Source organism: Pan troglodytes, chromosome 19, assembly GCF_028858775.2.
Source record: "Pan troglodytes isolate AG18354 chromosome 19, NHGRI_mPanTro3-v2.0_pri, whole genome shotgun sequence".
NCBI classification, from domain to species: Eukaryota; Metazoa; Chordata; class Mammalia; order Primates; family Hominidae; genus Pan; species Pan troglodytes.
The window spans coordinates 14,335,283-14,359,619 of record NC_072417.2 but is presented as its reverse complement, the minus strand read 5'-3'; the positions used below and the strand labels follow the sequence as shown (position 1 = coordinate 14,359,619).

General features: G+C 42.1%; 1 protein-coding gene across 5 annotated transcripts in view; it reads left to right on the top strand.

Moving 5' to 3' along the window:
• NCBP3 (nuclear cap binding subunit 3) overlaps nt 1–24,337 on the top strand; it is a 43,549-nt gene that overhangs the window by 5,776 nt on the left and 13,436 nt on the right. For all 5 annotated transcript variants that reach the window (XR_008540468.2, XR_010152757.1, XM_054671056.2 and 2 more), the window contains exons 3-11: nt 479–584; nt 10,489–10,614; nt 13,630–13,758; nt 14,003–14,079; nt 14,801–14,909; nt 17,861–17,960; nt 18,561–18,664; nt 21,340–21,652; nt 23,653–23,807. Coding sequence is in view for 3 of the 5 variants with exons in the window: in XM_054671056.2 (XP_054527031.1) it covers nt 479–584; nt 10,489–10,614; nt 13,630–13,758; nt 14,003–14,079; nt 14,801–14,909; nt 17,861–17,960; nt 18,561–18,664; nt 21,340–21,652; nt 23,653–23,807 (1,219 nt within the window). In the remaining 2 variants the exon portion in view is untranslated. The remainder of the gene's footprint in view (nt 1–478; nt 585–10,488; nt 10,615–13,629; nt 13,759–14,002; nt 14,080–14,800; nt 14,910–17,860; nt 17,961–18,560; nt 18,665–21,339; nt 21,653–23,652; nt 23,808–24,337) is intronic.

Here is a 24,337-nt window from a genome sequence, read left to right as displayed (position 1 = left end):
AGGTGGGCTCCTAGAAATAGCACTGGAATCAGATCTGCTTGCTTAATAGCTGAAGTATCTCCAGCAAACCTTTTTGCTTTTTTGTGCCTCCATTTCTGCACCTGGAAAATTGGGATGTTGAAATTGTTTAGTTGTAATTTGTTGGCATAATTGATAATAACAAATGAAGTGTCATATAACTTTATAAACTTTAAAGGACTATTCATTCAGTCAGCAGATACTCACTGACTTCCTACTATGTCCCAGGCACAGTGATAGGCTGTGTTATGTCGGAGATGGTTGCAAATTACAGCGATATTAACGTATCCCCCCAGTCATTGAGTGTGAATATCCAGGTCTCTGCCAAACTTATTCAAGGTGTAGTGTTGCTTATTTCTTCTTTTTTAGTTCAGGTTTGTCACTGATGCATCATGATGCATTTGTGATTTAACTTGCCTTCTCCATATTTTACTACTTTCACTTTTTCTGTACTTTCTAGGAAGCAATTGAAAAGAAAGAGCAGCGAGCCAAGCGCTTCCATTTTCGATCGGAAGTAAATCTTGCCCAAAGAAATGTAGCCTTGGACCGAGACATGATGAAGAAAGGTACAGGGTGTTTTGTGGGAAATTTGTCCACATTTCCCCAGAAATGTGGTGATGGACTTTTCCCTGCCATCACCTCATGCTTCTGGCCTTGCCTTGCGTGTCCACTCCTTATCCAAGCACTCTTGTGAGAAGGGACCTGTGAAGTCTCCATTTCTGAGGTCACCTGTTTAAAGTTCAGATGCTGTCAGCTGGCTCAGATGTTAGAGCTGGGAAATAAGTGATTGTCTTTTCTGAGGAGGCCCAGAAAAAGTTACCAGTTAGTGGCAGAGCTGAGATTCGAACCTATGCTTCTAAGGACCCTTACTCATTTTCTGCTTTTATCGTAGAGGTGTTAACTTTTCTTTGCCTTTAAATGTAGTGAAAGTGTATCATAGTGAGACCTTCTTTTCGGGGAGTTAGAGCAATTTTGAGATTGGTGGGGAAAAGCCATTAACACTTTTGTTGATAATCTGAATCTATTGGCCAGGTGTGGTGGCTCATGCCTGTAATCCCAGCACTTTGGGAGGCCAAGGCAGGTGGATCACTTGAGGTCAGGAGTTTGAGACCAACCTGGCCAACATGGTGAAACCCCGTCTCTACTAAAACTACAAAAATCAGCTGGGAGTGATGGCTGGCGCCTGTAATCTCAGCTACTCGGGAGGCTGAGGCGTGAGAATCGCTTGAACCTGGGAGGCAGAGGTTGCCGTGATCCGAGATTGCACCACTGCACTCCAGCCTGGGCGACAGAGCGAGACTCTGTCTTAAAAAAAAAAATTCTGAATCTATTGATAATCTGAATATCTGACATATGTAAACCACTCAGTAACATCCTGTTGTCAGAGAAAGCTAAACTAATCCTGCCCTGAGTTTTAAGCCTGCGCTTACAGTTGGACTTGTGATTTGATTTGATCTTTGTGTTTTTTTGGGGTGTTTTGCTCCCTAGAACTCACCCCGAATTATTGTATATAGTAATCTGCCGCAGTTTTCTAAAGCAATTTATAAATAAAAGGAAAAATTACTACTTTTTTAGTGAGTCTATGTTCTTATTTATTATTCTACTATAATATAAATCCATGAATGCAGAAGGCTTCCCTCTGTGTTATTTGCAAATTTGGGTGTTCATAAAGGGTTTAGTAGGCAGCCTTCTGAATGCATGTTAAAGGCCTGTGCTGTATTGTATGAGCTTCTCTAGCCTTGTTTGGTTGATAAAAGCAAAAACTCTGTAAATATATTGAATGAATGAAAGAATAGCTGCTATTTGTTGTGAACTTGCTTTTTTACCAGACTCTGTTAAGCACATTACATATTTCTTTCTTTTTTGTTGCTCACAACAACTGTATGAGGAATATATTTTTATCCCTATTTTATAAAGAGGAAGCAGGCTCAAAGAAGTTTAATAAATTGCCTAGGGTCATGTAGCTAGTAAAGGTGGAGTCAGGATTCACACCCAGTTTCTTTGTCTCTAGAGCCTTGCCCTTAACTCCTTTGCTCTGTTGCTGTGTAATGTAGGATGTGGTGCTATCGACTGATATTGCGTCCCTCCTCAGTCAGTCCTAATGGGCCCAGCAGTGTGGATGCAGAGCTGAACTCTGGAAGCTGCTTCACTCTTTATCCTGCATGACCAGTTCAAGTCAGAAACACACCCTTGCTTCCCTCATGGGCGGGGTTTCTGTTTGAGGAGAAGTCCTGTGAAGGCCAGGTGTGGCTTGACCTTCATGTGCCTGCACAGCCGGGCGCAAGCATCCCTGTGAGTCTCTCTCACAACTCTACCGCGAGGGCGTCATAGCTTTATCACACCTGTCGACCTCTGGTCCCGAGAGCATTCCTTGAGGCGGCTTGCCTCTGATACGGCTCATGCCTTTCATTCTGTGCATTTGCCCTTCCTTGTCCCATGCTTTATCTCTGGTCAGGTGTCACTTCCCCCGTGGAGCATGTCTGCTCACCCACTTGAAGTGTTTTCTCACGTCTGTTGGAGCTCTTTAGGGGGCAAAAGCCTCGTAGAATCTAGTCTCAGTTCCTTTGTGACTGAGGACAAGTTCTTGAGCCTTGTTAGTTTCAGTCTCCTTGTCTGTAAAATGGAAATATGATACTTACCTTAATAGGATCACTTTTGGGGTTAACTTTTAATTTAAATTTTTTTTTTTTAACGTACAACTCCAGTCTCACGGTTCTAAAGATATTCCTAAAAAAGGCAGTAAGGTCGGCCGTGGGATGTCAGCTGGGGAAGCTTGCTTATTTCAGTCGATTCTTTGTCCAGGAGGCAGCATGGCCTAGGATAGTGTTCCTGAGCCCTGGGGAACCCTGCTGCCCATCTCAGACCACTTTATATTAGTTGGAGTTGGATAGGTCCCAGGGATAGTTACTGGTTTTCTTTTTTTTTTTTTTGAGACAGAGTCTTGCTCTGTCACCCAGGCTGGAGTGCAGTGGCGCAATCTCGGCTCACTGCAACCTCCACTTCCTGGGTTCAAGCGATTCTTCTGCCCCAGCCTCCCGAGTAGCTGGGACTACAGGTGCATGCCACCACACCCAGCTAATTTTTTGTATTTTTTAGTAGAGACAGGGTTTCAAGCTCCTGACCTCCTGACCTCGTGATTCACCCACCTTGGCCTCCCAAAGTGTTGGGATTACGGGTGTGAGCCACTGCCCAGCATTTTTTTTTTCCTCTCTTTCTGTAGCCCAGGCTGGAGTGCAGTGGCGTGATCTCGGCTCACTGCAACCTCTGCCGCCCGGGTTCAAGCGATTCTCCTGCTTCAGCCTCCTGAGTAGCTAGGATTACAGGCACCTGCCACCATGCCCAGCTAATTTTTGTAGTTTTAGTAGAGATGGGGTTTCACCATCTTGGCCAGGCTGGTCTTGAACTCCTGACCTTGTGATCCACCCGCCTCGGCCTCCCAAAGTGCTGGGATTACAGGCGTGAGCCACTGCGCCCGGCCAATGACAGGAATTCTTATAGGGCTGCTGGGAGACTCTAACAAAATGTTACAGTCCGTAGAGTGGCGCTTGGCACATGGCAGGTGCCCAGTTAATGTGGCTTATTATCATCATCTGGTATTCTCCATCTTCCCAGCCGTCATTTAAGTGACCTAGCTTCTTGGGCAAGTGAGGAAATTGGAATAACCATGTTGACTCCTGCATCCACACTAGGCGTCAAGTTCAAGTTATTTATTATTAATACCAACAACAATAAAAGATAACCTGTGTTAAGTGCTTACTATGTGCCAGTCGCTCTGCTGTGTCATTAACTTATCCTTTCAACAGCCCTGTGAGGAGAAGGTGTTGATTATTTCCATTTCACTGGGGAGAAAATGAAGGTGCTGAGAGGTTGGGAAACTTGCTCATAGTCCCACAGCTATGTAAGTAGCAAGGCTGAGGTTCAAAGACTGATCTGACTGAAACGTGTGTTCCTAACTGCTCTGCCAGCATTCAGACAGTTTGGGCTGTGGCACACTGGACTGTCCTGCATCAAGAGTGACTCGCTACATTTCAACGATTCAGTGTCAAAAAGGTTCAGTCTCTTTATGCCCAAGATTCAAACTTTCATGGTTGGAAGAGACCTCAGAGGTCATCTAGGTTAACCTTGTGCCCAACCCTGCAGGCCTTTTGGCAAACTTCCTACTGGTCTTTTGGTGGCTGCCTGAATGTTTCTTAAGTGACAGTGTGAGAACTATTTATGAGACAGGCAACTTTATTTTTGGGTACTTACTTGTGTTGAGCATTGCCTTCTAGTAATTTGTGTCCGTCAGTTACTGTGTGACTGTGAAGTCCCTTCATACAGTAGCCCTTCGGGTGCTGGAAGCACAGGCTTGCTGCCCATTCGCTCAGCTTTGCTTCATGTGTCGCGACTTTCTGGTCTCCCTTCTCTAAACACTTTGCTGTTTCTGAATGTTCTTCCTGAGGTGAGATATGGGTTCCAGTTATGGTTGGATTCACAGAGAGAACGGCAGGACTGTTCCTCACCGTTGTCTCTGTCTCAGCCATTTCAGTGTTGCACTCATCCTATATGCAGCCAAAGCACTTAGGTCTTTTCCCCAGGAATTGTGCCCATCAGAACAGTCTTTCGCATCATGTACTTGAGGCACTTTTTAAAAAAAATTACTTTTAAATGTAGTCCTATTAAATTACATCTTGTTGATTTCAAACCTCTGCTTTCAGTCTGCTGAGTGCATTTTCATCGTAACTCTACCTTTCAGCTCCTAGCTCTACTCCTCAGCTTCTTGCTCTCCATTGTGTACACGTGGCTTCTGTTTCTTCATCCAGTGGTTGGTGAAGGGTGGGCAGTGTCTTCCAGTATCATAAGTCTTATTCTATTACCATAAGGCCCACAGTTCCTTTTACTGTCATGAGGAACTGGATTACGTGGCTTAATGAACTTGAAATAGAGCACCGTCTATGTATTCTCTGAATTTCTTGATCTGGTAATCCTGTCAAAAAAGAAATGAGGTTAGTGTGGCTTTCTTCTTTTTTTTTTTATTTCATCCACAGTCTTGGAGCTTGCTTCTTATGGAACTGTTGTCATTTCCTGTGGGAAAGATTTGGTTATTTATTTATTTATTTTTTAGAGATGGGGGTCTCACTGTGTTGCCCAGTGTGGTCTTGAACTTCTGGATTCAAGTGATCCTCCCACCTTAGCTTCCCAAAGTACTGGGATTACAGGCATGAGCCACAACGCCTGGCTAATTTTGTATTTTTAGTAGAGATGAGGTTTCTCCATGTTGGTCAGGCTGGTCTTGAACTCCCAACCTCAGGTGATCTGCCCACCTCGGCCTTCCAAAGTGTTGGGATTACAGGCGTGAGCCACCGCGCCCAGCCTGCTGTCAGCATTTTTGATGAGCCTGTTCACTCTGGACTCTAATCTTTTCTTCATTAGCTCTTTTACAAACAGTTCATGCTCACCAAAGAAAATTTGTAACATAGAACAGGAAGAAAAGTTGCCCACGGTCTACCATCCAAACCCCGTCATTGTCAACAGTCTGTGTGTTTCCTTCTAATCTCTTATGGCAGTGAACTTTAGTTTTTCTCCTTTGTAGTCACACTGCTTTTTTCCATTCCCTGGACAGTCTATGGTCAGCATTTCCATGTTACTGTGTAGCCTGGCATTAGTCGTTCAGATTTGTGCCATTCTCATTGTAATCCATCTCTCTCCTACATGTGTGCCTTGGCCAGTTGTGCTCACCTAAAATTCGCTACCTTCTCTTTTCTAGGGAACCCCAGGAAATCCTTATTAGTGACCGGCAGTGCAATAGTGAACAGAGGCCTAAACGCGGATAAGGTTTATTGAGTCCAAGGGCCTTCTCGGTTCTTGGAATTAAAAGCCATGACTTTGGAAAAGAAACAGCCTAAGGGAAGTAAAGAGATGGTTTCCTAGAATGCAGCAGAAAGCAAGGAGAGTACTGAGTGATAGTAGAGGGAACAGACTGAGGATTAGGGAGAAAACATTAGGGAGACTTATTGATCTGACAAAAAATTTAATTTTAAATGAGACTAGCATAGAAAACAAAGACCAAAAAATGACAAAAATAATTATCAAGAGCATCATAACATTGTTCTAACATTACAACATTAAAAAAACCTACAGGTGAAGAAATACCTTAAAAGCAAACAGGAAAGAGTGTAAGGAACAAAATTTCTGGCCTCAGATGTCTTTTTTTTTTTTTTTTTTAATAGAGAAGGTCTCACTGTGTCGCCCAGGCTGGTCTCAAACTCTTGGGCTCAAGCAATCCTCTCATCTCGGCCTCCCAAGGTGCTGGGATTACGGGCATGAGCCACTGCACCCAGCCTCACATGTCTATTTTAATTTAGGGAAAGTCGTACACATCAAAACTTGGGCAATGGATAATCCTGTTCAAAAGAAGCAGGTAAAGATACAAAGAACAAAAAAAGAGAGAGATGCAGGCGCTGGGTGCAGTGGTGCACACCTGTAATCCAACACTTTGGGAGACCAAGACAGACAGATCACTTGAGGTCAGGAATTCAAGACCAGCCTGGGCAACATGGTAAAACCCCATCTCTGCAAAAAATAAAAAAAAATTAGCTGAACATGGTGGTTTTTTCTTTTGAAACAAAGTCTTACTCTGTTGCCCAGGCTGGAGTGCAGTTGTGCGATCATGGCTCATTGCAGCCTCAACCTCCTGGGCTCAGGCGATCATACCACCTCAGCCTCCTGAGTACCTGGGACTATAGCTGTACACCACCACACTCAGCTAATTTTTAAAATTTTTTGTAGAGATGGGGTCTCCCTGTGTTACCCAGGCTGGCCTCTCGAACTCCTGGACTCAAGCAGTCCTCCCACCTCAGCCTCCCAAAGTGCTGGGATTACACGCATGAGCCACCATGCCCACCTGGATTCATAAATCTTCATGGTGTCTTTATCTTTTTAAATCTGGGATGTCAGGAAAGCACTCAACTGAATTAGTCTGGCCACACTCACATGGGCTCATGTTAAACCCATCTCTTAACTCTTTGAGATTTAAAATTATTATGTGTTTAAAATTATTAAACACATTTTTTTGTTTGTAAAATTTTTTTGTTTTAAATAGAAGTAATAGCATATATCTGCAGAAGAAGGATGGGCTAAAAAATTTTTAAATTTTGTTAATAGCATGTAAAAACATGCTTGGTAGTAATAGACATTAAATCCTTTTTTTATTTTTATTTTTTATTTTATTTTATTTTTTTTTGAGATGGCGTCTCGCTCTGTCACCCAGGCTGGAGTGCAGTCGTGCGATCTCGGCTCACTGCAACCTCCGCCTCCCGGGTTCAAGTGATTCTCCTGCCTCATCCTCCCGAGTAGCTGGGACTACAGGTGCCTGCCACCACACCTGGCTAATTTTTTTGTATTTTTAGTAGAGACGGGGTTTCACCGTGTTAGCCAGGATGGTCTCGATCTGACCTTGTGATCCGCCCACCTTGGCCTCCCAAAGTGCTGGGATTACAGGCATGAGCCACCGCACCTGGCCATTAAATTCTTTTTTACATTATGATTTTATTTATTTTAATTTTTGTGGGTACATAGTAGGTGGGTATATTTATGGGGTACATGAGATGTTTTGATACAGGCATGTGACATGAAATAAGCGCATCATGGAGAATGGGGTATCCATCCTCTTTTTTTTTTTTTTTGCGGCGGAGTCTTGCCCTGTCGCCCAGGCTGCAGTGCAATGGCACAATCTCGGCTCTGCCTCCCAGGTTCGAGTGATTATCCTGCCTCAGCCTCCCAAGTAGCTGGGATTACAGGCACATGCCACCACACATGGCTAATTTTTGTATTTTTAGTAGAGGCAGGGTTTCATCATGTTGGCCAGGCTGGTCTCGAACTCCTGACATCAAGTGATCCACCCGCCTTGGCCTCCCAAAATGCTGGGATTACAGGTGTAAGCCACTGTGCCCAGCCCCCTCAAGCTTTTATTGAGTTACAAACAATCCAATTACACTCTTTATGTTATTTTAAAATTTACAATTAAATTATTATTGACTGTAGTCACCCTACTGTGCTGTTAAACAGTAGATCTTATTCTTTCTATTTTCTTATGGACCCATGAACCACCCCCTTGACAGAATTGCTTCAGAGAAGGAAGGGAAAGAAGGGATGTGGAGAGGCACTGTGGGCCCCAGTTTCATATGTAATGTTTTGTGTGCCTGAGATCTTATAACGAATTAAGCATAAAGGTAGGTAGTAGATATATAGATATTTTAAATTTACTTTTTCTTTCCTTTTTTTTTTTGAGACAGAGTCTTGCTCCGTCGCTAGGCTGGAGTGCAGTGGTGCGATTTTGGCTCACTGCAAGCTCCGCCTCCCGGGTTCACGCCATTCTCCTGCCTCAGCCTCCCAAGTAGCTGGGACTACAGGCACCCGCCACCACACCCAGCTAATTTTCTTGTATTTTTAGTAGAGACGGGGTTTCACCATGTTGGCCAGATGGTCTCGACCTCTTGACCTCGTGATCTGCCTGCCTCTGCCTCCCAAAGTGCTGGGATTACAGGCTTGAGCGACCGCGCCTGACCTTAAGTTTATTTATTGATATATTTACAAATTTTGCAATTAAGATTAAAGGAGATAATGTACTTAAAATATGTAGTAAAAAAAGCCGGGTGTGGTGGCTCATGCCTGTAATCCCAGCACTTTGGGAGGCCGAGGCAGGCGGATCACCTGAGGTCGGGAGTTCGAGACCAGCCTGACCACCATGGAGAAACGTCGTCTCTACTAAAAATACAAAATTAGCATGGCGTGGTGGCGCATGCCTGTAATCCCAGCTACTTGGGAGGCTTAGACGGGAGAATAGCTTGAACCTGGGAGGCGGAGGTTGCAGTGAGCCGAGACTGCACCATTGCATTCCAGCCTGGGCAACAAGAGTGAAACTCCATCTCAAAAAAAAAGAAAAAAAAAAAAAGGTAGTTAAAAAAAGTACGCAATTGGCTGGGCGCCTTGGCTCACACCTGTAATCCCAGCACTTTAGGAGGCCAAGGCGGGTGGATCACGAGGGCAAGGGATGGAGACCATGCTGACCAACATGGTGAAACCCCATCTCTTAAAAATACAAAATTAGCCGGGTGTGGTGGTGCGCTCCTATAGTCCCAGCTACTGGGGAGGCTGAGGCAGGAGAATGGCTTGAACCCAGAAGGCAGAGGTTGCAGTGAGCCGAGATCGTGCCACTGCACTCCAGCCTGGCGACAGAGCGAGACTCCATCTCAAAAAATAAAAAGTATGCAGTCCTGATAAGGCTAAGTTTCTTTTTTGACCATAGCCTTCAACCTTTCTGCCTCCTCAGAAGTAACAGCAGTTATCAGTGTGACTCATATTGGCCTTTTCTGAGTGTCTGTGTACATAAATATATACCCTTAGTAAATGTATGGTATTGTTTAATGTCATCACCTTGCATGTAATTTTTTACAACTTGTTTTTTCACTCTGTGATATATCTTAGAATCTTTCTGTGGTATATAATTATCTCATTTTTTACCACATAATATTTTATAATGTGGATAAAGCATAATTTATTACCCTGGTAACTACTGGGTTATTAGAAATAGTGCCTTAGCAAACATCTTCGTATGAGCTACTTTGTGAACCCGCATGTATGTGTTTGTTTAGGGTCAATACTGAGGACTAGAATTCCTAGATCCGTAGGGCACGTGCAAAATTACGTTTTTTATAGACCCTTCCATTTGCCCTTTGGAGTGACGATGCCCACCAGCCGGGGAAGTAAGTCTTTCCCCTACTTACTGCCAACATTTCACACTAAAAGATGTAAGATATCTCGATTCAAGTACCAGAGACGCAGGAAAAATAAGATGTAAAATCTGGTCCGTGAAAACTGGTATCTTCTTGTTTTCATGTGCATGTTAATGATTGGTAGTGAGGTCAACCCATCTCCTCATATATTTATTGGCCTTTTGTATTTCCTTTTATGTAAATTGCTTACTCATGTCCTTTGCGCATTTTTATTTTGGGTTGTCTTTTTCTTCTTAATTGACTTGTAGGATCTCTTTAGTTTCATGCTTTGACATAGTCACGGGCAGCATCTCTTCTCTTTCAGAATTGTCTCCACTACTGCGCGTTTCTCTTTAACATACATTTAAAAATTTTAGAATCAGCTGGTTAACTTCAACAAATACTCCTGTTGAGCTTGATAGTGCTCTGATTGCTACAGATTAATGTGGGGAGAGGTATCGTGTATTTTATCAACACCCTTTGTTTAATCTTTCTGAGCCTGATAGGCCTGTTCTGAATTAATGCTGTCGTTGAGTGATAAAAATTAAGATAGTTTACCTTACTGTTATGTCTCGTGCTCTTTTGAAATAATTATAGTTTCTCTCAGCATGTTTCTTTCTAAACTCGTGTTGTCTGAACTATTAGGAAGGAGTGTGGATGGGATGTGCAGTTGCGGACAGGAAAATTCTATCATCTTTTCTGTGTCTTGTCTTTCTAGCAATCCCCAAGGTGAGACTGGAGACAATCTATATTTGCGGAGTAGATGAGATGAGCACCCAAGATGTCTTTTCCTATTTTAAAGAATATCCTCCAGCTCACATCGAATGGTTGGATGATACCTCCTGTAAGTACACCCGAGTTTCCTGTGAATATGCTTTCGTTGATGATTTTTCAAGAGTTCTTGCCGTCAGAGATGGTGAATGGTTCTGGCCCATACTACTTGTTTATGCCTAACTTCTGCTGTTAGTCCAGGAGAGAAAAAATTGTCGAGCAGTGAAACGCAGCATGCCCTTGCCAGTCTGCCAGCTCATACCCCATAGTGTCCCATGTCAGCTGAGAGGTGGTGGCCAGGGCTCTAGGAGGTGGGTTACTGGCCTCTGAATCTGCCGTACTTGATTGAGGCCTCTTTAACACTCACCTTTTCCCAACAAAGGAGAGGATCCAACTGCGTAGACTTGGGGCTGCATTTTCAGAGCCTTGGACTTTGTCATTACTGCCTTCTGTACTGTTATTCAGAAGGCTGACTCTGCCTGTGTCTCTGACCTAGAGATAGACCAGAATAGACACTGGACAGAGTGTCATTCTGAATAGACAGAATGACCTAGAGCTAAACCCTCTACTAGACCTCTCATTTCTGCTTGCCTTGAACTGTGTGTTCTAGAATGTCACCTGCTTGTCCTGACCCATGAGCTTTCCAACTTGTGGGCCAACTGTAATTTTTAACTTGCCTGCTTACTGTAAGTCTGGCCTGACCTCTTGTTACTGCTTTGCTGGCTTCTTGTCTTGACTTACTTCTAGTCTGGCTTTACTTGCTGCCAGCTGGCTGACCCGCTGGGTAGCACCCTAGATGGCAGCCGGTTTTCTTAGCTGCTCTCGTAGGAAGATGTTTTCATTGAAAGACAAACATGACTGAGTGAAACATTTTTCTCCTGTTTTCTTTCTGTTTAACTTACACTATCCAAATCGGGACTTGGCAGACCTTTTTCTGTAAAGGGCTGGGATGCAGATACTTGAGGCTTTGTAGGCTTAACGGTCTCTGTCACATCTGCTCAGCTCTGCTGTGGTAGCATGAAAGCAACTATAAATAATACATAAACTATGAGTCTGGCTGTTTTCCAGTAGAACTTTATTTACAAAAACAGGCGGTAGGCCAGGCACGGTGGCTCACGCCTGTAATCCCAGCACTTTGGGAGGCCAGGGCGGGAGGATCACTTGAGATCAGGAGTTCAAGACCAGCCTGGCCAACGTGGCAAAACCCCGTCTCTACTAAAAATACAAAAATTAGCCTCATGTGGCGATGCACACCTGTAATCCCAGCTATTCAGGAGGCTGAGGCAGGAGAATTGCTTGAATCTGGGAGGCAGAGGCAGCAGTGAGCCAAGATAGTGCCACTATACTCCAGCCTGGGCAACAGAGTGAGACTCCATCTCAAAAAGAAAGAAAAAACAAAAACAAAAGCAGGTGGTAGATGTGTGTAGTTTATTGTACGTTAATTAAACCTAAATAAAGCTGGTACAAATGTAAATAAACAACAGGTGGCGGGCTAGATTTTGCTTGAGGGTTATAGTTTACTATCCCTGATTTAAGTCATTAAAACTGTGACTAAGGTATATTAGAATTGGAGGGACTCTCAGAATTACATAGTTCACCTACCTTGTATTATTTATCAGAACCTGAGAAACAGAGGAAGGAACATATTTGCCTCAGGCCACATGGCACATTAGTAACAGAAGTGAGAGCCTCAGAGCTTCATTTCCCAAACTGAGATATAGGGGACACGTAGTTTTGAGAAATACTCTTTTAAGTTTATTTTCTGTAAGATTTCTCAAAGCTCTTTTCTTGCTAAATTATCTTCCTGAAAGAGGCACATTAAATTAGTTGCTACAAAGCCAACTGGCTGTCATGCCTCCGTTCTACATATCCCAGGGATACCTTCATCATCCACGTTTTCCAATGGGAATGATGAAGGGGGAATTCGTTTAGCATGTCCTGACAAGGAGCAGCAAAGGGCTTCCCTGTAGGGGGCGGTAGTGTAAAGGATAATCCAAACTTACTTGACAGTTATCAAGAACTGCTAATACTTACATATTGAGTGTTTAACTACCTGTGTTCTGTTCCAAGTAGTTTTAATATACACAACTCTTTTTCATGGAATACTTAAGTTATTTTGTGGAACCCAGTTTGGAAACGCAGCTCTAGGCTAATTTCATCAGAGAGATTTTACTACCCTTTTCTTTCTTTTCCCTCCCCTTCCCTTCCATCTTTTCCCTTCCCCCTTCCCCTTTCCCCCTTCCCTTCCCCCTTCCCTTTTCCTTTCCGTTCCGTTCCATTCTGTTCCATTCCTTTTGTTTTTTCTTGACAGAGTCTCGCTCTGTCGCCCAGGCTGGAGTGCAGTGTGGCATCATCTCGGCTCACTGCAAGCTCTGCCTCCCAGGTTCACGCCATTCTGCCTCAGCCTCCGGAGTAGCTGGGACCACAGGTGCCCGCCACCACGCCCGGCTAATTTTTTGTATTTTTAGTAGAGACGGGGTTTCACCGTGTTAGCCAGGATGGTCTCGATCTCCTGACCTCGTGATCCGCCTGGCTCGGCCTCCCAAAGTGCTTTCTCTCTCTCTCTTTTTCTTTCTTTCATCTCTCTCTCTCCTTCCTTCCTTCCTTCTCTTTCTGTCTCTCTTTCTCTTTCTTTCTTTCTTTTTTATTTATTTTTAACTTTTCATTTCTTTTGAGACAAAGTCTCACCCTGTTACCCAGGCTGGAGTGCAGTGGTGTGACCTTGGCATACTGCAGCCTCAATATCCTAGGCTCAATCCATTCTCCCGCCTCGGCCTCCCAAGTAGCTGGGACTACCGGCTCATGCCACCATGACGTTTGTATTTTTTTGTAGAGACAGGGTGTCACTATGTTGCCCAGGATGATCTCACTCCAAGCGAGTCTCCTGCCTTGGCCTCCCAAAGTACTGGGGTTATAGGCGTGAGTCACGATGCCTGGCCTATATTTCTCTTCATTAGTTGGTTTGTATATTTACTGATGATAATCTGTTGCTAGATGAGGCTGTAGTGATGAATGCGATGCAGAATCTGCTGTCAAGAAGCTTGCCATTTCCATGCTGTGTAATGTCTTATTTTACATTTTATTTTAGGTAATGTAGTTTGGCTGGATGAAATGACAGCCACACGAGCACTTATCAATATGAGCTCCCTGCCTGCACAGGATAAGATCAGAAGCAGGGATGCCAGTGAGGACAAGTCAGCTGAGAAAAGGAAAAAAGGTAACTGAACACAAAGGAGGGAACTGGGGTCTGAAAGTCCTCTTCTTTACACAGTCCTGTTTCTGAGCAGAGCTCTATATAGCATCCATCACCAAGTGTTTCTGAACTAATCTATGATGCTTGAGATCATCAGGAAATAGGAGAAAATACTGGACTTTTAAAATTATATGAGATAGTTCATCTTGTATCTCATTATATGAAATATTTTATCTTGTTTCATCTTGTCCTTCACATTCCGTTTTAGACAAGCAGGAAGACAGTTCAGATGATGATGAAGCTGAAGAAGGAGAGGTTGAAGATGAGAACTCAAGTGATGTAGAGGTTAGTAATAGGGGAAAGATAGATGTAAAGTTATTGTAAAAAATTGCTCACTGTCTTTTTAACTTAAGCCTTAAAGACTTAGTTAAGTTGTGTTTTTTCTCTAGCTTTCACCATTAGACCTTCTGAGGGTGCACCAGGCTCTTGTCCTTTAAGTTAGTGTGGATATAGCGATTCACCTTGAAATCTTAGAATAGTGCTCATGCTTCTACAAAAAAAGAAAATAGTTTTATTGAGAAATACTTTGAAGTGTTATCTAATTAGTAAAATGAAGAAACAGCAAGTAATGGCATACTTCCTAATGGATTATGTACTGTTGTTAAAAATATTAACATGCATTCATTTAAAAAATATTTACTGAGTACCTATTATATACCATATTCTAAGTGCTAGGGATATAGCTTCAAGCAAAACAAAGTCCTGGCCCTCTCGGAGCCTGCATTCTAGTGGGGAGTGCAGAGGATACACTGATGCACAGATACCTCATACTGTGTCAGGTGGCAATGAGTGTTGTGAAAAGAGTAGGGGATAGAGAATGATGGAGACTGTTCTTTTAGACAAGGTGGGCAGGGGAAGTCTCTGAGTTAGAAATTCTACAGCGGAACTAGTGCTATAATGCTTGTAAGTATTAAAGGTAGAATGCTTTTCTTAATGGTAGCTTTACTACTGAAGAAATATCAAAAGGACTTTAATTTTTATATTAAAAATACTCTTCTTTCTTAAGTTGGATACGTTGTCTCAGGTAGAAGAGGAGTCTTTGTTAAGAAACGATCTTCGTCCAGCTAACAAACTTGCTAAAGGAAATAGGTTATTCATGAGATTTGCTACAAAAGGTAAATGTAATATTTGGTATTGTTTTATATTTTCAATCAAAATGATTTATTATGGAGTGACATCCTTCTTTTTTGAATAGAAGTTAGATCAAGTAATCTCAAAGTTCCCTTCAAACTATAATATTCTGCGCTTATGAAATAATTGCTTGCCACCTGAGTTGGAGTTTCTAACTTTAAAAGTGAATATTAACTCTTTGTATGTTTCTGTGACTTCTGGCTAAAGTTATTTTCTGTTGAAACTGGTTTGCCTCATATATTTTCAGCCAGTTACCATCTGAATTATGAAAACTTTCAAATGAAACTTTATTTATTACAGCAACGTCCTCCTGAACATTGCCAGTGTACCATTCGGTTCTAATTCCCTTCTCATAAGATTGTTTACACACGGTGACTTTTGGTGGGCATTTAAAAATGTGTGTGTATGTGTATATATGTATGTGTATGTATGTGTATATATGTATATGTATGTATGTATCGCTTGTGTGTATGCATGTGTATGTATGTATATGTATGTATGTGTATATAAGTATGTGTATGTATGTGTGTATGTGTGTATGTGTGTGTATGTATGTATGTGTATGTATGTATGTATGCATGTGTATGTATGTATGTGTATATAAGTATGTGTATGTATGTATATATGTGTGTGTGTATCTATGTATGTATGTGTATGTATGTATACACATATACACATATTAGTTTTTTTAATCATTTGAGAGTTAGTTGAAGATAAAAACCCATCACCCCTAAATGTATTCCAAAGAATAAGAACATTGTTTTATACATAGCACACTTAACAAAATCAAGAAATTTAACATTAATACAGTACTGTTACCTAATCCGTAGTCGATATTCAAATTTTGTCAGTTGTTCCAATAATGTCCTTTATATATTCCCCGCCCAGCCCCAGGTCTAGGATCCATCCAGGACTGAGTGTGTAAGTATGTAATGTTTCCTTAGTCCCCCTTAAGCTGAAACTACTTCTATCCTCCCATGTTTTCCAAGAATATAGGTTTACTATTTTATACAATGTCCCTCAGTTTGGGTTTGTCTGATGATTCCTCCTGATCGAATTTGGGTTGTGCATTTGAGACAGGCGTGCCACAGAAGCGATGTCATATCATTTCCAGAGCATCATGTCAGGAGGCCCTGGATACTTACTCGTCCCAGTCCTAGGGACGTTCACTTTATTCACTTGGTTAAGGTAATCATCACTAGGTTTTTCCGCTGTAAAGTTGCTATTCTTCCATTTGTAATTTAAAAATTGGTGGGCTGGCTGGTTACAGTGGCTCGTGCCTGTAATTGCAACACTTTGGGATGCTGAGGCAGAAGGATCACTTGAACCCAGGAGTTCGAGACCAGGCTAGGCAACATAGCAAGACCTCATCCCTATTTTAAAAAATAAAAAAATGATTAAAATAAAAAATTGGTGGGCAGATACTTTGAGATCACGTAAATAGCCACTTGCTCATCAGAGCTTCATACAGTAGGTTTAGTATCTGTTGATGCCTTTCTGACTATATCATTTCTTTACTAGTAGACAGGTGCTCTAAGGAAGAGCCTTCTGTTTTTACCTGTTTGTTTATTTACATCAGTTTAGAATCATGGATTCTTTATTCAGTGGGTTATCATCCATGGATATCAGTATTTTATTTTATTTATTTTTTTGTTTGTTTTGAGACGGAGTGTTGCTCTGTCACCAGGCTGGAGTGCAGTGGCGCGATCTTGGCTCACTGCAACCTCTGCCTCCCTGCAACCTCTGCCTCCTGGGTTCAAGCAATTCTCCTGTCTCAGCTTCCCTAGTAGCTGGGACTACAGGTGCATGCCACCATGCCCAGCTAATTTTTGTATTTTTAGTAGAGATGGGGTTCACCATGTTGGCCAGGATGGTCTCGATCTCTTGACCTTGTGATCCGCCCGCCTCAGCCTCCCAAAGTACTGGGATTACAGGCGTGAGCCATCGCGCCCAGCCTAATATCAGTATTTTAATTTACAAATTGTCTTGGATTTGGCCAGTAGAGCCCCTTCAAGCTGTTTTGACATACTCCATGATTCTTTAAGCACTTTCTTTCTTTATGGCACAACAAAACGTCTTGCTTTTCCAGACTCATTTTGCATCTTACCTGCTCCACATCTGGAATCAGCCATTTCTCCAAGGAGCTGGTGGGCATGGTTTGAGGGGTTCGGGGGTTGGGGGCTATACATACTGGTTTGTGTTGTCACATTTACCTACAGCCCTGGATATATTTACAGTGGTGTTTGTTCTTTACAGTCAGAGTGTCCAAGAACTGTGGAAGGTCTTTGTATTACTACTTTTGACAAAAATTTATGATGACTGACCACCTTTCTTTCCTGTTAACTGACATTTCAACTTGACAAATGTGATCTTTACCACATTTACTCATTTGAGTGGCTGAGTACATTCTACATGTATAGTATTATGCTGTTTTCTTTAAGCCATTTTGAGGAGCACAATAAGCTGGAAAAATGATTTACCAAATATATGGAATTATATGTAGTCTGTTTCCTTAATCCTGATTCTGTGTTGTTGGCATGTGATCCTTCAGAAGTGAATATCATCTTTCATGGGGTGGCAAAAATGCCACTATTTTGAGAAAGTCTTTTTGATTCCTGGGTACCTGTAATGACCTAAAGCTCTTTTATGCCTTTTGGAACCTTGTATCTTGTATTGTTTATTTTTGTTTTCTCCATTAAGTCATCTGGCTCCAAACAGCAGTTTTAACCTCATTCGTCTCTGTATTTTGCTTTATCCCCTCTACACTGCATTGCTGTAGTGGGCACTCAGAGTGTGAATGTTGGTAGTGGATTTTTACTTTTTGTTGGCAAATTGCGCTGATCTGATTCCAGCTATGGAAAACATTAAAAAAAAAATTCAACATTGTCTTTACACTCACAGGAAATCCTAGGTAACTATTGTCATTAATTTTTAGATGACAAAAAGGAACTTGGAGCAGCCAGAAGAAGTCAGTATTACATGAAATATGGGAATCCAAATTATGGAGGCATGAAAGGAATTCTTAGCAATTCATGGTGAGTCCAAAACCTTCAAATGCCATAGTACTTGAGTTTTTCTTAATCCTTCAGTTGGTATTCTGTGGTGAAATGTCTAAACCCTGTGTAAACTGGAAGGAAAACAAGAGGGAAGAATTCAAGGTTCTTAGATGTGGTAAATGATGGGGAATGCTGAGTTGTAGTTACATTTAAAATATCTGTGTTAGTACCCAACATTGTGTCAATGTGTAGTTGAAATGAATTAGCGAGCCCAGACACGGTGGCTCACGCCTGTAATCCCAGCCCTTTGGGAGGCCGAGGCCAGCAGATCACCTGAGGTCAGGAGTTCGAGACCAGCCTGGCCAACATGGTGAAACCCCGTCTCTACTAAAAATACAAAAATTAGCCATGCATGGTGGTGGGCGCCTGTAATCCCACCTACACGGGAGGCTGAGGCAGGAGAATTGCTTGAACCCAAGAGGCAAAGGTTGCAGTGAGCTGAGATGGTGCCATTGCACTTCAGCCTGGGAGAGAGATTGAGACTCCATCACAAAAAAAAAAGAAAAGAAAAAGAAATAGTGGATTTCAAGGTCCTTCCTATCAGTTTTTGATTGTGTGCTTATTTTGGCATTCTTGCAGGAAGCGAAGATATCATTCCCGTCGTATTCAGCGGGACGTGATCAAGAAGAGAGCCCTGATTGGGGATGACGTTGGCTTGACGTCGTATAAACATCGACATTCTGGTAGTTGCCTGCTCAGCTCTTGGGTAGACACATGTTTGGCTCCTGAAATGATATTTTTATTCTTAATGCAATCTTTTAAGGTTCCAAACTTTATCATCCTCTCTTCCTTGCCCTCACCCTCTGCCAACATATAGGAAAGTAAGTCAAGTCACAATTAATTTTAAGTTGCCCAAAGAGGTCAAATGATTTTATAAAAGCTGTTCTATCAAAAAAGGCAAAATATGACATAGGAAAAATTACAACAGAACTTTCCTTAGGATCCTAATTTTTCTACTATTAATATCAACAGCTGCATGAAAACAATTTTTTTTTTTTTTTTAAGACGGAGTCTCGCTCTGTCTCTCAGGCTGGAGTGCAATTGCTTGATCTCGGCTCACTGCAACTCTGCCTCCTGGATTCAAGCAATTCTCCTGCCTTAGCCTCCCGAGTAGCTGGGACTACAGGCATGCGCCACCATGCCCAGCTAACTTTTGTATTTTTAGTAGAGATGGGGTTTCACCATGTTGGCCAGACTGGTCTCGAACTCCTGACCTTGTGTTCCACCCACTTTGGCCTCCCAGAGTGCTGGGATTACAGGTGTGAGCTACCGCGCCTAGCCAAAAACAATTTTTGAAATTATTTTATCAGATGAACTGATTGTATTGTTCTTTTTCTGTATTAAAAATAGGCTGCTGTGTTGAGTGCTTTGTGCTTGTTGGTTTGTGCATGTGAATGCCTCAGAAGAGTGGGATATCATGACTTGGGTTTCTTTCTCCTTTTTTTGGTGCTTATTGTAAAAGAACCATTTTACTTATGTTTTATAAAGAATTGTTCTTGTTTTGAGCCTAATCTATGGAATCTTCTACATGCCTAATAGAACTAGTCAAGTCAGCATACAAAATAACATATACACACATTTATCATTGTAATGGGGACAGAAAGGGATGAAGTCTAGATGTTTTATTTAATATGTATATACAAAATTGTATATTTGAGATCTACATGTTAATAATACACATAGGATGGGAACAATGGCTCACACCTATAATCCCAGCACTTTGGGAGGCCAAGGCAGGAGGATCACTTGAAACCAGGAGTTTGAGACCAGCCTGGGCAACATAGTGAGACCTTGTCGTTACAAAAAATTAAAAAATTAGCCAGACCAGGCATGATGGCACATACCTGTGGTCCCAGCTACTTGGGAGGCTGAGATTGCCTGAGCCTGGGAGGTCAAGGCTGCAGTGAGCCAAGATTGTGCCACTGTATTCCAACCTGGGCGACAGAGCAAGACTTTGTCTCAAAATAATAATAATAATACACATACTTTACTGTTACACAGTTACACTTTTCCAATTTGAGTTACTTTAAAATATTTTCATCGTATACTTTTTATATCCATATTAAGGAAATTAAAAAGCAAATTGCCCCTATTTCTAGTACCCTGTATGATGACTGAGTTCATCTTACATTTTTCCCATTTGTTTTCATAATAAATAGTATAACTCTTGGGAACATATACTTTATATTCTACTTCTTTCGTTTATTGTATTTTTCCATTTTCATTATTCATGGTGCTTATGTTCTATAAAGTCACTGTGAACACTGAAGTAGCAAATACTGAATCGTACATAGCCTCTGGCCACATCATTTTTGTCAGTTGATCAATATGTAACCTTGTTTTACATATGTTTCTCTCTTTTTTTTTTTTTGAGACAGAGTCTTGCTCTGTTGCCCAGGCTGGAGTGCAGTGGCGCGATCTCGGCTCACTGCAACCTCCGCCTCCCGGGTTCACGCCATTCTCCTACCTCAGCCTCCCGAGTAGCTGGGACTACAAGCGCACACCACCACGCCCGGCTAATTTTTGTTGTATTTTTTAGTAGAGACAGGGTATTACCATGTTAGCCAGGATGGTCTCGATTTCCTGACCTTGTGATCTGCCCACCTCGGCCTCCCAAAGTGCTGGGATTACAGGCGTGAGCCACCGCGCTGGGCCCATATGTTTCTCTTTAAGACACCTTATTTAAGACACATTGTTGATTCGTTAACATTGAGTTCACAGCCAGTAGCCCTATAACTCATGCCTGAATGCCTTACCTGATATGGTATTTTTCCACAAGGCACATCACAGCCCCCTTGCATCTAGGAACACTAGGCAGCACTTCGGCACGACACTCAGGGCCATTTTAAGCAGTGAAATCACTAGCAGCAGGGACAGAAGTGTGAAAAATGTGCCACTCGGTGGACTGAAACAGACGCTTGTTTACAGCATGAGATGAAACAGGAAGGCGGAGTGTTGCTTTGTTTGACCTCCGCTGGGAGTGTGTGTGCCTGGTGACTCAGATTTTTTTGCCACTCTGTGCGTGCCAGCAAATGACCATGGAAGCATTGCATGTGTTCATTTTGGAGTTACAAATAAATTTGGTAAATTTGCAAATAGAAAATCTGTGAATAATAAAGGTCAGTTGTATTTTAAATGACTTTATGGTGTTTGGTTAGGCTGCTACATCATACTTTACCCAGCCATCCTCCTGTTGCAGTATCAGAGTAATGTCCATTTGGCACTATTATAGATAGTGCTCCAATAAAATGTCAGGGATGGGAACCCCACCTTTTAAAAAGGTCACCGATGTAGAGTAGAAAATCATACTTGTTAATTTTAGTGCTTTTCCTAATGTTTTCTGGTTAAATTTCTTCAGGGCTAGTGAATGTTCCCGAGGAACCCATTGAAGAGGAGGAAGAGGAGGAGGAGGAGGAGGAAGAGGAAGAGGAAGAAGAAGCCCAGGACATGGATGCAGATGACAGAGTGGTGGTAGAGTACCACGAGGAGCTCCCGGCTCTCAAGCAGCCCCGGGAGCGGAGCGCGTCTAGACGGTCCAGTGCCAGCAGCTCAGACTCAGATGAAATGGACTATGATCTAGAACTGAAAATGATTTCCACGCCTTCACCAAAGAAAAGCATGAAAATGACTATGTATGCTGACGAAGTGGAATCTCAGTTGAAAAATATTAGGTAAAAATTTGTTTTATCAAAGCTAGCTTTTAATTTGATTTTAAATACGAATATAACTTCTTAATTCCTCCTAATTTTATAATATCTTTTATCTATTCTGATTTCAGTCCCTTGTAGGAGTTTAATAAACGCATCCAGTATTTCCTCTATACAAGCAGTGATTCTTGTTATAAAAACAAAAGACAACATAGAAAGTGAAAATCATCTGTATTCCCATTCTTTCTCAACAATAACTACTGTTAGCAATTTGGCGAATAACCTTTCAGCTATTTGTGTGTGTGTGTGTGTGTATGGCACAGGGAAAAACTGTAGATATATTTGTATAAAAGTATACTTTTTATAAAGATGAGGTTATGCTATTTATAGTTTTGCATTGTGCATTTTTCACTTAATATATTGTAGACTTTATTTTTTCAACTGTATATAGTCTGTTGTTTGAAAGTATCATCCTTCGTTAAAAGGAATTTATTTAACGAATTCCTTTTTGATGGACTTTAGGTTTCTATTTTCTTACAATTGCACTAACTCAATAAATTCCTCAAAGTCCAGTTATTACACAAAACAATATGTGTTTAAAAAGATGGTAAGTATTGCTTTATTTTTTTCCAGAAGGGTTTTTTGTGTGTTTTTATTTTTTTTTGAGACGGAGTCTCGCTCTGTCACCCAGGCTGGAGTGCAGTGGCGCGATCTCGGCTTACTGCAAACTCCGCCTCCCAGGTTCACACCATTCTCCTGCCTCAGCCTCCCGAGTAGCTGGGACTACAGGCGCCCGCCACTACTCCTGGCTAATTTTTTGTAATTTTAGTAGAGACGGGTTTCAGCACGTTGGCCAGGATGGTCTCAATCTCCTGACCTCGTGATCCACCTGCCTCAGCCTCCCAAAGTGCTGGGATTACAGGCATGAGCCACCATGCCCGGGCTCAAAAGGGTTTTAATCCCAGAAGGGTTTTAATCACTCACATTACCACCTGTTACCTACAAGCTCACCAGCCTTAGCTATTACCATTCTTTCTAATGTTAGCTAGTTTCATGAACAAAAAAAAAATAGTTATTTTAATGTGCATGTCTTTGATTACTACTAGGGGTGAGCAGATTCTGTGCAGGCAGAATCCACAGTTCTAAGGGTTAGAGTCTAGGGATGCTCTGTGTAACATAGTGTGTTTGTGGGGAGGGGAAAAGACCATTCAAGCTGATTGTTTGTATGGCCTTGTTCACCACGTTCTTTTTTTTTTTTTTGAGACGGAGTCTCGCTCTGTCGCCCAGCCTGGAGTGCAGTGGAGCGATAACACGATCTCGGCTCACTGCAAGCTCCGCCTTCTGGGTTCACAGCATTCTCCTGCCTCAGCCTCCCGGGGAGCTGGGAGTACAGGCCACCACGCCCGGCTAATTTTTTGTATTTTTAGTAGAGACGGGGTTTCACTGTGTTAGCCAGGATGGTCTCGATCTCCTGACCGCGTGATCCGCCCGCCTCGGCTTCCCAAAGTGCTGGGATTACAGGCATGAGCCTGTTCACATTCTTATTTTTAGTTTTCAGAGAGCTTTCTGGTAGAGAATGCTGCCGGAATGGTGCTGGCACCTAGCATGGTAGCATATCTCTTTGAAAGAGAAGTCTGCCCTTTAAAGAGCGAGACTGTAGACTATACTGTGTGTTGACTACAGCCACATCACAGCATGTGTGAGTGGAAGCCCCAATCTCTTTGTAGGCCTCTACTTAATGTTTGTCCCAGAAAAGGGGGACTTTTAGTTGTATGCTGTGTAATAGCACATATACATGTGGAAACCACCTTCGAAAACCTGCTCACCAGGACCAGTCTCTTTAGAGCAGGCAGATCATGGTTTCCATAAGCAAATAATTATAAGTTTATGGATTTGTAAGTGAATGTTGGCCATGTAAGACAGGATTTCTTAAATTGTTTCCTCCAAAGTATGAGATTGTTGTTTGGGCCTTGTCTCACAGTTGAAGTTGGTTAACTGTGCCCCATCCTACCCCCTTTTTAAAGGAACTCCATGAGGGCAGATAGTGTATCTTCAAGCAATATCAAAAACCGAATTGGTAACAAATTACCACCTGAGAAATTTGCAGATGTCCGACATCTATTAGATGAGAAACGTCAGCACTCCCGTCCACGGCCACCAGTCAGCAGTACTAAATCAGGTACTGTTCCTCACTTGGATTCCTGGCTGGATTCTGAGCTCCGGAAAGCAGACTGGGGCAGAGAGAGGTTCCTGAGTAAAACATGCGATGTGTGAACTGATTTAGCTGTCCTGGTTCATCATGTCTAAATTGTGGGCTAGGTGTTGGAAATTGAGGAAATGAAAAATAATCAGACTTCTGAAAAACTAGCTTTAAATGTTTTTATTCCAAATAATTACTGTTGTTCCTTGGTATGTCTCGGGGCTTGCTTCCAGGACCCCCTCCCCACCCCCTACAGATACCAAAATCCATTGATGCTTAAGTCCCTTATATAAAGTGACATATTATCTGCATATAACCTACACACATCCTCTCATATACTTTAAGTCATCTCTAGATTATTTACAATACCTAATACAGTATAAATTCTTATCCTGTGTTGTGTAAAATTTGTATTATTTTTTGCTGTACTCTTATGTCTTACTTTTTTTCCACATATATTCGATCAGCAGTTGGTTGAATCTATAGATGTGGAATCCATGGATGAGGAG